Source organism: Palaemon carinicauda, chromosome 6 (genome assembly GCF_036898095.1).
Source record: "Palaemon carinicauda isolate YSFRI2023 chromosome 6, ASM3689809v2, whole genome shotgun sequence".
Taxonomy (NCBI): Eukaryota; Metazoa; Arthropoda; class Malacostraca; order Decapoda; family Palaemonidae; genus Palaemon; species Palaemon carinicauda.
In genome coordinates this window covers 15,267,474-15,280,499 of record NC_090730.1, presented here as the reverse complement: position 1 = coordinate 15,280,499, position 13,026 = coordinate 15,267,474, and the positions used below count along the sequence as shown (strand labels likewise).

General features: G+C 40.5%; 1 protein-coding gene across 1 annotated transcript in view; it reads right to left on the bottom strand.

Moving 5' to 3' along the window:
• Positions 1-12,148: 12,148 nt before the first annotated feature.
• P58IPK (dnaJ homolog subfamily C member P58IPK) overlaps positions 12,149-13,026 on the bottom strand; it is a 59,928-nt gene continuing 59,050 nt past the window's right edge. The window contains exon 10 of the mRNA XM_068374997.1: positions 12,149-12,830. Coding sequence (XP_068231098.1) covers positions 12,664-12,830 — 167 coding nt within the window. The 3' untranslated portion in view covers positions 12,149-12,663. The remainder of the gene's footprint in view (positions 12,831-13,026) is intronic.

Here is a 13,026-nt window from a genome sequence, read left to right as displayed (position 1 = left end):
ATGTAAAAAAAAAATATAAATTATAAAAAAAAAAAAATAAGCTAAGTTATGTTAAAGTTCACTTAGTGTAAGTTAGAATAAGTTATGGTAGTGTACGTTTATCGTAGTTAACCTCTCTACCTCCTCGCCGCCCGTCCGTCTCCTCTCTGCGTAGCAAGACTAACAACACCTGCGCTGGAGTTTCTAAGGTAAAGTGACGCTAAAAACCCGTTTCTTATTTATCATTTTTTGCTAATTCTTCTTATTTACATGTCTATTATCTAATTTAGTGTTCATTATTCTCATGGGAAAATTATATGTAGTAGTTTATTAAGAAGTTATCATAGGTTTTTGGGCTCAACCACGGATTAATCCTATTTCAATGTATTCTTATGGGAAAATTCGTTTCGACATCCGAACATTTTCTACATCCGAAGTTGGTTCTGGAACGGATTAAATTCGTATGTAGAGGTTCCACTGTACCTTCATTTCATATACCAGGTAAAAACTTTGAGGAGCTTCTCAAAGTTTTACATAAAATTTGTGGCTAACTACAAATGTACCATTATGTATCATATTTCAAGCCCCTTCTATCTGAATGAAATGAGGATGGTAGGGAGCATAGCCGGCCCTCAGTATGTAAGGAGACAGCATGATTGTGAGGCTAGGTGGGCTACCTTAGAATAGGACATGTAACATTGTTTTTATACCAACTACATAAGAGCACAACAGCGGATGTATTTGGCTGTGGCATAAAAATAAGACAAATTCCTATTTTCTGTGCAAGATGTGGTCTGACATAATATGAAGTTTATTTTTCCTAAACAGTATTTTCACATTTTAGGTCAAAGATATAAGCTCACTAAAGTGATGTATGACCATGTCTATAGCTAAGGGACAAATATACTGAATACAGAAGTCATACAACAGCATGGTCACAGCTTCATCCTGACAGGTAAGCCTACCCTGATGCTGATAATTATATATAAGGACCTTAAGTTTATGTGATGTATGAATATATCTATGCAGTGTTTATAAGTAATATTAAAAAAATTACCCAAGACTGATGCACTATGTATGTATGTACATACAAATTGTGTGACATGGTAACCCCGTTTTCAGCATACAGCAAGTATACTTAACCACCATCATTGTGCAGTGGAACAATCATGACAATAGCTAGTGTTTAAACATGTAGGCTTACTTCAAAATTTAGAGGATTCTCTCTCTTACATTTCAGTGTTTGTCTCTCTTTAAAATTAAAATGCTCTCTCACTCTAACACACTTTATAATTAATTTAAACACTTACTAAGTGTGACATCATAACAAGGATTGTGAGGTCCATTGAAGACATTAACACCTCTTCAGCACACTTGTGAGTTGGGACTCTTGATGAAAAAGTTCTGTGTTGTCTTTCATTCCTAGGATCAGGTACTTCGCACATTAAAGAACAATTCAAGAAATAATGTACTGGACTGTTAAATTATTGTAGCAGAATATACCATAAATTGTACAAGCTATATTCTAATCAGATAAAATACAGGGAACAATAAAACATAAATGAGAAATATGAGAAACAATACATCATTACATCTAATTACAACTGGTGGAAATTGTAAAGGCAAGAAAGCCAAGCCTACCATTTCACTATACCCTAATTTCTTATTGCATATTTCTTTAATTAAAACTTTGGTTGCAAATTTTAAAAAATGCAAGGTAATGCTTTTAACATACAATATGAAATATCATTGAAGGGAGAAAGGACCAATGAGATGAAATCATTCAAATATTTAGGAACTATGATCTCAGTATAGTCTTCAGAATTTGAGTTTAATGAAAGATTGAAAAAAATAAATCAGTAGGTGGTTACCCATTTAATAAGTCAAAAAATAAAGAAGGGAGGTCATACTCTTTTTTTTTTTCTTTTTCCTCCTAGCTACAAAGTAGTTAAATACGTGGCTTAAAAAAACCAATGGATAGGAAAAGAATTGTAGGTAAGCAAGGTTCAATATGAAAAGTCTGCCCCTCCCACCAATACCTATACAGTATACATGAGATATGGGAAGGAAGAAATTCTGGTCACGGGGAAGGGGGGGGGGGCTACAAGCAAGTACTTAACTGTCTCTTGTGTCAAACATTTTGGAGGGGAAAAATCATCTCCACTCAGAACATGTTTGTATATTCACAAACAATCCCATTTAATAATGAAAATACTGCACTACAAAAACAGGCTAATGAAAAGTTGAGGGTTACAGTATTCACTTTTCTAATACTATCTCTCCTGCTGATAGTCACAGTTTATATATTCCAGCTGTGACCAAATTATGTAATGATCTTCCTAATTAGGTAGTTGAATCCGTGAAACCTCAAAAGTTCAAACTTACAGCAAATGTTTTTAGGTTGAACAGGCTGTCCTACAACTTTTTATAGTTTATATATGAAAGATCTGTTTTAATGATGTTACTGTTCTTAAAACATATTTTCTTAATTGTTCATTAGTTCTCTTGTAGTTTATTTATTTACTTTCCTCACTGGGCCATTTTTTCCCTGTTGGGGCCCTGGGGTTTATAATATCTTGGCTTTCCAACTACAGTTGTAGCTTAGCTAGTAATAATAATAATAATAATAATAATAATAATAATAATAAATGTAATAATAATAATAATAAAAATAATAATAATAATATGACAAATTCGGAGGTAATTTGTATATTTCCTACGATACAAACCTTCAGCTATTTATAGGGGTGTTACTTTCGGCGAAGCTGAAAGGAGGAGCCATTTGAATTTAGCAAGTGAGGGTGTAGCTAGTTACCTCCCACTAACTAGTGGATGGGTAGCTAGCCACACCCTCACTCACACACCTGTGACTGAGCCTCACTTTGCTTGGAGGCAGGACTTCGACAAGGGGTAGGTTTGGCGGGCAAGTATGTATAAATAGCTAAGATTTGTATAGTTAGACAAAATACAAATTACTGGTACCTCCAAATTTGTCATTTGTTCCGTAACTGAAATACAAACCAATGCTATTTATAGGGATGACTCGCCCATTAGGAGGGTGGATGTCCCTGCCAATCTGGTTTTTGGCCTTACCCGGGGGTATTCCCTATTGTGCAGGGTATCGAGCACAAATAAGGAGACCCTAACACCATGCTAAACTGCTAAGCATGGTCTGTGTCCTACACAAGCTGTGGTGTGATATACTGTACTAGCAATGTGACTGTCAAGGTAAAAGTTATTTCGAGTCTTGTATGAAATAACCGAAGAGACCGAGACATTCCCAATACCACCTCACCAGGGTATGAGGACGCAACAGTATTGAAACAATACTTGGTTACACAAGGGAGCAATGGTTTACCTGCAGAGGTTTGAAGTCACCTTATGCAGAGGATCCAGGATGCTGATTTGCCCAAGAGAGTGGAGGATAAAGAAAGGAAAAGAGCCAAACATTTCTTTTCATTTACTCACACTAAAACCAGGGTAACCAATGCCCTTAACCTTCTGCTACTTATCTCATAAGGAGCTTCAGGTACTAAATCAGCTGTTGTGCAGAAATCATAGGACTGATAGAAAACATATCAAGGTTCCTGTGTGTTACGTCTTGCAGGTGGTGGACGGTGAACGTAGTTTGGCGTTTCCATATGCTCGCTTGCAATACCTGCGTCACAGAATAGTTCTTCTTGAAGGCCAGGGATGTAGCTACGGACCTGACATCATGGGCTCTCGGACATGCTGGAGGAGCATCGGGATTCAGGGCAAGGTCAACAACCCTGCAAATCCATGTGGAGATTGTGTTCTTCACGATCCTCCTCTTGTTTCTGCCCGTGCTGATGAAGAGCGAGGGCACTCTGGGCCGAGTTGCTGCTATTCTCTTGAGGTAGCGCCTCGAACACCTTACTGGGCATGGTAACAGATGATCTGGGTTGTCAGTTACAGAGCGGAGCCTCGTTATCAGGAAAGATTCGAATCTAGGATCCGAAACCCCTGGATTCTGAGTCTGCAACAAACTCAGGGACAATGCTGAAGCTTACCTCTCCCCATTCCCTTGAATGGGTGATGTCATTTAAGAGACCATGAAGTTCGCTAACTCGTTTGGCCGCGGCCAAGGCAAGCAGGAACACCGTCTTCCAAGTCAGGTGGTGATCTGTTGCCTGGCGTAATGGTTCGTACGGAGGTAATTTTAGGGACCGAAGAACTCGAACCACGTTCCATGGGGGAGGTCTTACTTGCGACTGAGGACACTCAAGTTCATAACTTCGTATCAGAATGGAAAGTTCTAGCGTTGAGAAAATGTCCATTCATTTAAGTTTAAAGGCGGGACTTATGGCTGAGCAATAGCCTTTAACTGCTGTAACTGAAAGGTGCATTTCTTCCCGCAAATACACGAGAAACTGCGCTATTACTGTAAGTGGCATCGAGTGGATTGAGACACCCTCCACAACACCAACCACAAAAGAAATTCCTCTTCGCCTAGTAGACTGAAGCTGATGACCTTTGCAGGTATCCAGACAGGTTGCAAAAATCTTTTCTGGGCGAGGAGATAGTCTCCAGGCATGAAGACGTAGCGAAGCTCCTGCCTTGTGGTAGATGTTGACATGTGGTTGTCTGAGTAGATTGTGTCGTGGAGGAAGTTCTCTTGGTGGCTAAGTCAGGAGCAGAGGATGTTCCGGGAACCATTCTGTGTGATACCATAGGGGAGCTATGTTGGTCATTGATCTTGTTGACTGCTCTTCTTATCAGACAAAACGGTGGGAATGTGTTTACGTCAATGGTGTCCCACCGCTGTTGGAATCCATCTTGCCAGAGAGCCTTGGGATCTGGGACTGCGGAGCAGTACAACGGGAGTCTGAAATCCAGGGCTGTTGCAAACAGGTCCACAGTTGGAGAACCCCACAAAGCTTTTTTTATGTAAGCCACCACTGTAGTGTTGTCGCTCATCACCACCACCGAGTGAACTCTTGAAGGGCCAGAAATACGGCCTTCATCTCTAAAAGATTCATGTGAAGGTACTTTTCGGACTCTGGCCAAGGGCCTCAGGCCGTGTGGTGCAGCATGTGGGCTCTCCACCCTTCTTTTGATGTGTCTGAAAACATCATCAAATCAGGAGGAGGGAGGAGAAGATCGACACCCTTCAGCAGATTCTCGTCTGCCAACCACGATACAAGGTCCGTCTCTTCCCCTCATCCCAAGGGAATCGGAATGTCTGCGGATTCAAAGGCCTGATTCCAGTTGGACTTCAGACGCCACTGGAGAGATCGAATCCTGAGGCGACTAGACGGGCAGAGGATGATAGGTGTCGGCGGAGACATAGCTACTTTTGGGCTGGGAGCTCTTCTCCTCAGCCTTGCTATCCTGTCGTCTGATGGGAAGGCTTTGTGTAGTTTGGTGTCTAATATCATACCCAGGTATAACGGTTTTTGAGTGGGAAGTAGGGAAGACTTCTCGAGGGTTGCATCGAATTTGCTAGGATCAGCCAATCGTCCAGGTAACGAAGGAGACGAATGCCAAGCCTGAGCCCAAGATGACACTAGGGCAAACACTCTTGTGAAGACCTGAGATACTGTGGAAAGGCTGAAACACAGCACCTTGAACTGGTATATTTTGTTGTCAATGTTGAATCTCAGATACTGTACTTCCTTGAAGACAAATGGATTGGGATTTGGAAGTATGCGTCCTTTAGATCCAGTGGAAACATGAAGTACTGTGGTCTTATCGCTAGTCTGACTGTGTCTGCTGTCTCCATGCTGAGCGAAGTCTGTTCAACAAACTTGTTCAAAGCTGAGAGATCGATGACTGGTCTCCAGTCTTCAGACGCCTTTTTCACAAGAAAGAGTCTACTGAAGAAGCCTGGGAAGCCGTCGAGGATCTCCAAGAGAGCGCTCTTCTCCAACATGGTCTGAACATCGACCAGAAGGGCCTGCCCCTTTGCTGATCCCATCGCAAAGGAGCTCACAAGCACTGGATTCTTGGTCAGTGGAGGGAGAGACGAGATGAACGGGATGCGATACCTTGAACGAATAACGGAGATCGTCCAAGGTTTGGCCGCGACCTACATCCACCTTGTCCAGCAGCATTGCAGGTATCTCCCCATTGGTGGACAAGCAGGAGGAAGGCCTATCCTAGCATTTGTGGTTTTTGCTGCCACCTCTCTGATGTTTTCCCCCACGATTGGACTTGTGCCTTTCTGGTCCTTGACAGGAAATAGCTTTTCAGACACCTTCGTATTCGTATTCGCTGCCATTTTATTTGACGATGGTTTTGTTTCGCTGGTCTTTGGACGGCCTAGAGGTCTTTAGGGCGGTGATGTCAGGGCCCTATGAGGGAGGGAGTCCGTGTTGGACTTCCTCAACCTTTCTGCAGCCTGCTCAACGTCCCTTGGCTCAAAGAAGAAGAAACCCTCCAGGGAGGAGTTTCTGAGCCTAGCGATCTTAGCGTTAGGGACCTGCTGGTGGAATCTCTCGGCCACCGCATCCCTTCGTTTCAGGATGTTCTTGGTACGTTTCTTAGAGAAATCCTTGGTCCGTACCAGGATTCCCAAAGATTCCAACCAAAGATCCAGCCACGAAGTCGCCTGCATGGCGTACTTTGCGACCTTCTCTTAGTTTATGGTTTCTGATGCCGAGAATGAGACCTGACGCAAAGAGAGCCTCTCTAGAGAGACTACCTTGGTAAGATCTTCAAGGGAGTGATGGAGAGACATCGTCCAGCAAGTTTTGTCCATGATTCCATAATACCTCCACTGGTTGACACCCGAAGTTGGGAAGAGTTTAGAGGACGAGGTTGAGCCGTACAACTCAAGAGAGGGTTGAAAGCTGGGAGGCGATCTTACGCCGAACACCCTTTAACCCCCGGGACCAAGACAAAGCTGCACTGGTCTTCAGAGGCTTGTGGGTGCCTAAGATACGGTCTAAGACCACTGAGCGTGAAGGATGATGGATATATGATGATTCACGTTGAAGCGATTCACTAACCAGTGGGCGAACGCGTTCCGAAGGAGAGCGTCGTGATGGTTTAGGAACGCTGGCTAGTTGAGTGATGGATGAGCGATTCCCGAGATGGTGATTGTCTACGTAACACGTGTGATCACTGTAGTGAACGCTGTCGATTAGGCAATCGCTGACGAGCAGGCGATCCTCGAGTTCTTGGCGATTCTCGCATAGCAGGCGCTTGACGAGAAGCCGAACGCGTAGGCAATTCCCGTGTAATCAAACACGTAGGAAGTTCACAAATTGTTGATCGTTGAAGAGTCAGTTGTCCACGATGGCCAGGCGATTCATACTCTGCCGGTTGATGGTGAGACTGTAAGAAGGTGCGCGACGAGCGAAAGCCTGGGGTGACAGAGAACATTAAGACGAGATCGAGGACGGAGGCGAAGGGTGGTAACGAGAGGAGTCAGGCTGGGCAGCTTCTAAAGAAGAAGAATGAGGCGGTGAAAAGACGTCTCTTGGACGAGGGAGCAGGATCACCCCCAAGGCGAAGCGGAGGAAGGACACGGCAAGGTCTTCTGCTGACAACACAACGATGTACAAGCGTGGGATCACCAGGCCTCCTGAGAGGAGTCTCTGTGTAAGACCCTTTACTGGAAAGGGAAACACTAGCCAGAGAAAACGTGTCTCAGACTTTGCTAACACCCCCCTCCCCCCCGGAAGATGTTCGTCAGGGGAAAGAGCGCAGACCTCGGCGTCAGCGGGCGATGGAGAAGACGACGCAGCCGTAAGAGAAGCTGGCAGGGCAGGTGACAAGCTCTCCGAAACAACATCGACAACGGACAAGAGGTCGACATCTGACGCTGATGCAAACTGAAGATCCGCAGCAATGGCTCCTTGTGAAGGAGGACCTGGCAAACCAAACGATGGCCACATCTATAAGAAGGGAGAAAGAGACACGGCCTCGCTTGGGGGGAGAGCCGGAGTAACCCCACTATGGGGGGCAGCACCGTCTCTCGAGGACCGAGGTTGACCAGGAGTTGAACGGCCCATGCTACTACTCGTTAGCCCCCGGGGGAACCGTCTGAGTAGGAGCTTCGGAGGAAGGTTGGGAGGCGGAGGAAGAAGCCTTGTGTTTTTCTGCTTCAAAATAGCCTTCGAAGGAGAAGAACCCCGCTTAGACTTCTTCCGTCTATGCCTATACCTTTCCCACTAGGAGGCAGACCACTCCCGATACTCATCACACTGTTGACTATGTCGCAGCGTTGTACTCTGCAGACTGAGGTAAGGGCAGTGGGGATCCTTCTCCCCAGCAGACATAAATTTCCCCAAGGTGCAGCCCTTTGATACAGTACAAGTCTGCATGGGCGCAGAAAAAACACAGCACACAAACACTGAAAAGAAAAAGCAAAAAACAGTTAATGGCAGTCCAAATTGAAGAGGAGTTAGAGTGGTGACAACAGTTCTCCATCTGAGCCAAAAGCAAAGTGAGGCTCAGTCACAGGTGTGTGAGTGAGGGGTGTAGTTTATCACTTGAGTAAAACATTCATATATTAGGCTGAATGTCGAGTAAAAAGAGCAGCAACTTGAACTAGACTAATACAGCATATAAAATCATGACAGCCAACCTAACCAATGTAAACACTAAACTGATGTGGAAGCCAGAGGTGAAAGGTAAATATCCTAGGCTGTGTTATCCGAAAGATACTGTAAAGGATCAAAAATAAGAAAAACTAATATGAAAGGGTAGTAAAAATTCAAACTAGAAAAGGTGATAAGATACAAACTCTTTAACATATCCATTCTGTCATGAAAGCTGGGAGTGAATGGCATCATATACCATATCAAACTAGAGGGGCACTCAGTAGAGCACAGACCTCTGCCATGGCAGCTTATTTCTTGACCTTTTGCTTGACCTTGATCTTTGACCTAAACGTATAATTTCCGTGGATTTTTATACACTCAAATATGAACCAAGTTTGAAGTCTCTGTGACAAAGATGTCAAAACTTAGGGCTAATTACATGAATTGGACATTTTGCTTGACTGTGACCTTCACCTTTCAAAATTGAATCATTTCCAGCTTTTTACATAACAATTAATCCCAGCAAGTTTCATTACTCTTCGATTAAAATTGTGGCCAAGCTGTTCACAAACAAACTCGCAAACAAGGAGTAAAAAAATAACCTCCTTCCAACTTTGTTGGTGGAGGTAATCAGATTGTATAAACAAACAAAAACATCAAAGGTGATCTTGAACTGTAATTTACCTCTCTATTACACTATCACTAAGAATAGAGGATAGCTAAAACAGAACTTGATTTCTGCTATTTAACTCAGCAGTACATGTAGAACTTTGCAACTGACAGAGCTTGTTAACTGACAGTTGGTTGCGAATTGGTACACTAGCAGCATTGTATCTAGTACTGTATTAGTATTGGTTAAATGTGATGACGTGTCAACGGTTATCTGATGATTTTCAGCACTGGAGCGGCTGTGCTGGGTTCAATAGTTCCTGAACCCATGGTACTCCCTTATACACACCAAGTCCGTATCTTGCATGTTGAAACGCTGGCCCTAGAACAGGGGGGGGGGGCAAACATTTATTTGTGTTTTTATGTTGTATAGTACTGGATTCCCTGTTCTAGCCTTTTACAGGAAAGTTCTTGGAGACCATCTAGCACATTAACCCAAAGGATTTTTTTTCTTCTACCATTCATTTTCAAAGCATGGAGGTTTTTGATTTTTGTCGTAATTCCTCTACAGATATATTTTTTTCTTTTTCAATTGCCTTTACTTACGTTGGTAAGACAGATCATGAAAGTTTTTCCCAATGTTTTCCTTTCAACATAATACTGTGAAAATGAAATTTTACAAAGAAATGTGCTGAAAAGGTCAATGTGGGTAATACAAAGTTCTGATTTGAACTATTCCATGAATAAAAAAAAATATTTTGCCATCCTAAAACTATGTAATTCACTAAAATCATAACATTGAGAAAAAAAAAGCTGTGGTTAATGTTATTTTCACTTTTGGAAAATACTTTTATTACACTCATTATAAATGAAATGAAAGACAATTTGCCTGAGCACTACATAAGATGCCTTTGGCTCCTGAATGGAAAAGTTCAATAAAATGTGAATTGTCGAAACTTATTTGATTTCCTTTTGGCAGCTCAAGATTACCCAGCTCTTTAATCTTGAAATACAGTACCAGCTGCCTTGACGTATAGTTTTACACATTATGATTTTTATTTTTATAACGAAACAATTTACTGTCATTTAGTAAAAGAAAAAAAAAATGTGGAAACTAGTGTTAATTGTGAAAAAAGACACCTCTTGAATTCTCAAAAACAACTTGGATCACAGCTTGCACGCACAAAAATTTGAAGGAATTATGTCTAACATTGTGTATCTATAATTAACAAGAAAAAAATCATATAGATCCTTTTAAAGTACAGTATAAAACAGACTGTATATACATACAAGATATATGTATGCAAAATAGAAAATGCCAATGGTAAAATGTATGTATTGCTTACTTTTCAATAATGCAACTCATTACACGAAAATGCAAACAAGTACCGTATAAAAAAAATGATCTATAATAGATGACAGACACCAATTGAATAATTCAGTTCATACATTTTACCCTGTTATCACCTTACAGTAATTTTGTGATACATACTTCAAAGTTTTAATTTCTTGTGGTAAGGATTGTTCAAATAGCAAGCCAAGCTACCCCAGGTTATGCATAAACAAGACCAAAATACTATCAAGAACATTTTACAGTTGATATAAGGAAAACATAGAAATTGCCAAGTATGAGATAATTCAGTACAGTACAACTAAAGAGGATGCTACATCCTGAAAAACCAAAATAACTTGCCAGAAGAAAAAATATTCCATACACATACTTTCCAAATTACCATTTAAAAGTTAACGTCATAGGAAAAGCGATTTTTTTATGTACTTTTTACCTCCCCCTTAAGAACCTGAACTTCAAAGATTCAGATTCATTTAGTATCAATGACATAGCAACAATAATCAACGAGGACAGACATGTAATTACAAACAGAAGTAATACGGAGAAAAATATAAATAGCCATCACACTACAATAACCATATTTAAATATTGCCAAATTTCTACCATGTAATATGGATGGAAAGGATTAATCTTTCAAAGAATTACAGCTTCATGGGCACCATGAGTTTGAAATGTTATCAGAAAACGTTACATTAGAGGGATAACAAATGTAAATATGCAACAAAGATGACAACTCAAATATCTAGAAGGAAAAAATAAAGAGGGATCAACAAACATTTTCAATCTTCGTAAACCACATTATATACAAACATTTAAGCTTGAATGAACCCTTAAGAGATAGACCACTAGATATTATAAACACTGATATAAAGCTCAAAAGAAAATTTCACCACCAAGAAACTATAAAAGCACTGATAACGGAAGAGGAAATATTAATTATTGCCACAATCATTCAATTACATTTCCTCAAACATCAGACAACACTATGAAACCTAAGAGCCAACCATAGGCAGTGACAAGAGTCTCAGTTCTTAATAATAAAAACTAAAGGATGAGAAAGAATAGGATCAAACCTTACCATTTCAAAATTTATGCAGTTTATCTCATTGTTGGAGCTACAATAATTTCTCAAATTACTGTACTTGTCATGACTTATTTATCTACTCTGGCAAGAATTCTTACACCAAAGACATACAAAGGATAATTTTAGTCCATCAGCAGTGAATAGAGGGGCTGAAAATGGAACTCATACTAGAAAGTTTACCCAAGTAACATGAGATAGCATTGGTGAGTGTTTAGCATTCTTAAAGCCTGACTTGCCACATGTAAGTTTGCAATTGTGTCTTTTTGAGGAGGCCATTAGGTAAAGTACACAACTGGCTTTTCACTTTGTGTGATTTATCTATCACATACTTCATACAACAGAACTTTGAATGAGTTGCATTACAGTGAAGAAGCTTTCACACTACTGGAAATAAACAATTTCCTTCTAGGCAACCTGAATAAATCATTATAATACAACCAACTGAAATGGTTGTAAAATTATCCAGCATTTCTGATTGTATACATCATTTTACATGATGAATGAGATTCCCCTTGAATATCTCTGGATGGAATAAATGTAATCTTTGAAAAAAAACAACAACTTCATTAGAAAGCTGAATAATTCCAGGGAATTTTGGATGCCATACAAAACAAACAATTGCCATGGATTTATTACAAAAAGATACAAGATAATTCTTTGTTGCTGATGCAAGGGAAGGCAGTGCCATTTAATGAGGAAAGTATTGCAAGATATACCCTTAAATGAAGTGGGATTCCACTCTTAAAAGAAATCACAGCTCAGTCTACAGTTATTGAATGATTCTTGAGAATCAAAAGATAAAGTCTATACAGCAGGGTAGAAAAAGTCTTTTCTATGATGATACTGTACATGCGAGTCCTTCGTAAGGAAATATAATTAAGGCAATGAGGTCCCTATGAATGAAGGAAAGAAGTCCAAGACTTTCTTCTCCTGGGGATGATGAATCAAGTGTTATAAAGCTTGGCAAATGCATCATGAAAACTGTCTTCTTTCTAGTGACAATGACCTACCCTTGATGAAACTTTGCATCATTCATTTTCAAACATAATTATCATAACATGTCATATCTTTACAAACCCTAAAATAAATACTTTACAGATATACAAACCACACAAAAATCAATACTTATATCAATTAAATTGAAACTTAAAACCTCCTCCAGAGAAACCGCCTCCAGGGAATCCTCCTTGATGAAAATGAAAGTGTTGGAAGGGATTGAAAGGATATCCACCAGGTCCTCCCTGCTGTTGCTCAGGGTCCAGAGGATCTTCCCCATTATCAAACTTGGCTCGCATTTCTGGAAAGAAAGTAGTGTTGTTTTCGTAGAACATGAAACTATGAATACATTTTGAATTGCAAATCAAATTTCAGCAACAGTAGTAAACATTCCTCTACATATTTCTATGCAAATGTCTGTAAATAATTTACTCAAAAATTTCCTCGCATATTTTCTGCTGCATCAGGAGTGAAAAAACAGTAAAGAATACAGGTTA